The 2492-nt window shown below is 42.5% G+C and overlaps 1 protein-coding gene across 1 annotated transcript; it reads right to left on the reverse strand.

Moving 5' to 3' along the window:
• Positions 1 to 105: 105 nt before the first annotated feature.
• LOC115226986 (serine/arginine repetitive matrix protein 5-like) lies at positions 106 to 1728 on the reverse strand. Its single transcript, XM_029797939.1, has one exon. It carries the CDS (start codon positions 1726 to 1728, stop codon positions 106 to 108), a length of 1623 nt encoding a protein of 540 aa, XP_029653799.1.
• Between the last annotated feature and the right edge of the window lie 764 nt (positions 1729 to 2492).

A 2492-nucleotide genomic window follows, 5' to 3' on the forward strand; every position in this document is an offset into this window, starting at 1 on the left:
TTCGGGACTATACTGAAATCTGATTTGTGTTGGAGCGAGGTGACTGCAGAATGTGTTGGGTCGTGGTGAATAAAGACTAGTGTTGATTGACTAAGGCGACAGGAATTAATAACGCCAGGCAGGCTGGATAATTTTGGGCTCTGATTTTTTGCGAACTGCGACTATTGGTGGCTGCTGCTCCCTGGATGATAGCGTGGTTCTTTGATAAGGGAGACCAAAATTTTCTTGTCTGTTATATTCAGCGATAGCTGGTTGCGGGAATCTTGTAGGTTGATATGGAGGCTGGAATCTGACCTGTAGTTGTTTTAGATCAGAGTGGCATTGCGGTCTGTGGTGGATGCAGGTAATTAGTTCAGCTTGGTGTGTGCTGCATCCAGGTGTCCCACAGGGAGTACTCTGGCAGTTTGGTATGTGGTACGTACAAGGGAGTTGTGAATCCAGTTTCATGTGGCACTGATGTGACTGCAGTCTGGCTTGAAGCAGATCGTGTGTGGCAGAGTCTAGTGTTTGCAGGTCTGCAACCTGTCGTTGCTCTTTCTCCGAAAGATTGCTTTTACCGGCGGAGTCTGGTCGGCCTGATGTAGCTTGGTCTGTGTTGGACTGTGATGGTTTGAGCTGACTTTCAGAGTCAGTTGTGATTGATGGACTCAGAACTGATATAATTGGTGGAGTCGAAGCTGGTTCAATTGGTGGAGTCGGAACTGGTTCAATTGGTGGAGTCGGAGCTGGTTCAATTGGTGGAGTCGGAGCTGGTTCAATTGGTGGACTCGGAGCTGGTTGAATTGGTGAAATCAGGAATTCGTTGGGTTGTCCTGATTTCATTTGATTCTGTGAGTTTTCTTTCTGCTGGTGTGAGGTATCTGGTGGAGTCTGTTCTGATACGGGCCCAGGTTCATTTTTATCACTCAAGGGCTCTGATCTGCGTTGTTCTGAGGTATGATTCGGGGAAGTTGATCTGCGTTGTTCTGAGGTATGATTCGAGGAACTTGATCTGCGTTGTTCTGAGGTATGATTCGGGGAAGTTGATCTGCGTTGTTCTGAGGTATGATGCGAGGAACTTGATCTGCGTTGTTCTGAGGTATGATTCGGGGAAGTTGATCTGCGTTGTTCTGAGGTATGATTCGGGGAAGTTGATCTGCGTTGTTCTGAGTTATGATTCGGGGAAGTTGATCTGCGTTGTTCTGAGGTATGATGCGAGGAACTTGATCTGCGTTGTTCTGAGGTATGATTCGGGGAAGTTGATCTGCGTTGTTCTGAGGTATGATTCGGGGAAGTTGATTTGCGTTGTTCTGAGGTATGATGCGAGGAACTTGATCTGCGTTGTTCTGAGGTATGATTCGGGGAAGTTGATCTGCGTTGTTCTGAGGTATGATTCGGGGAAGTTGATCTGCGTTGTTCTGAGGTATGATGCGGGGAAGTTGATCTGCGTTGTTCTGAGGTATGATTCGGGGAAGTTGATCTGCGTTGTTCTGAGGTATGATGCGAGGAAGTTGATCTGCGTTGTTCTGAGGTATGATTCGAGGAACTTGATCTGCGTTGTTCTGAGGTATGATTCGGGGAAGTTGATCTGCGTTGTTCTGAGGTATGATTCAGGGAAGTTGATCTGCGTTGTTCTGAGGTATGATTCGGGGAAGTTGATCTGCGTTGTTCTGAGGTATGATGCGGGGAATTTTTCTCTGTATTTGTCTCTGGATCATTGATATCACTCGGTGCGCTAGATTTGCGCATTCTTCTGCGTCGTACATTATTTTTGAACTCTGATTCATTGCTTGGTACGGCTGAGTCAGATAGTCGACTCTTTTTTTTGCCTGAAACATTCCAAGATTAACCCTCGTACTGAGAGTACTACGCACGTAATATAAGATGCAACATACGATATATACACAGTAAAACGCATAACACATATACACCGAAATATGATATGCTGTATGCGTACTGGAATATACGATCTCCCTTCCTCCCTCTCTCTCTTTTCACCCCTGTGTATATATATATATATACTCTGTCTGTTTTTCTGTCACTCTCTCTCTCCATATATATATAATATATATATAATATATATAATATATATATATATATATATTATATATATATTATATATATATATAATATATATATATATATACATTATATATATATACATATATATATATATATATATATATATATATATATATATATATTATATATATATATATATATATAATACCACGACATACGAGGTGGTATCAAAATGTTCCTGGACTAGTTATGCTTTATAAAAAATAAACTTACTTATCTAAGTTTTAACACAGCCTCCTTCGAAATAGTCATCCTGCACGATCATACACCGCTCCTGGCGTTCCTGCCATTTTTGAAATCCGGTCGGGAAGTCGTTTTCCGTAAGCGAGTCAAGGACCTTCGGTGATTCGCTCTTCATCACGACAACGTTGTTAAAGCGGCGACCTTTGAGCTGCACTTTCATCTTGGGAAAGAGATGGAAGTTCGCAGAT

This window comes from Octopus sinensis, unplaced genomic scaffold (genome assembly GCF_006345805.1).
Source record: "Octopus sinensis unplaced genomic scaffold, ASM634580v1 Contig01009, whole genome shotgun sequence".
NCBI classification, from domain to species: domain Eukaryota; kingdom Metazoa; phylum Mollusca; class Cephalopoda; order Octopoda; family Octopodidae; genus Octopus; species Octopus sinensis.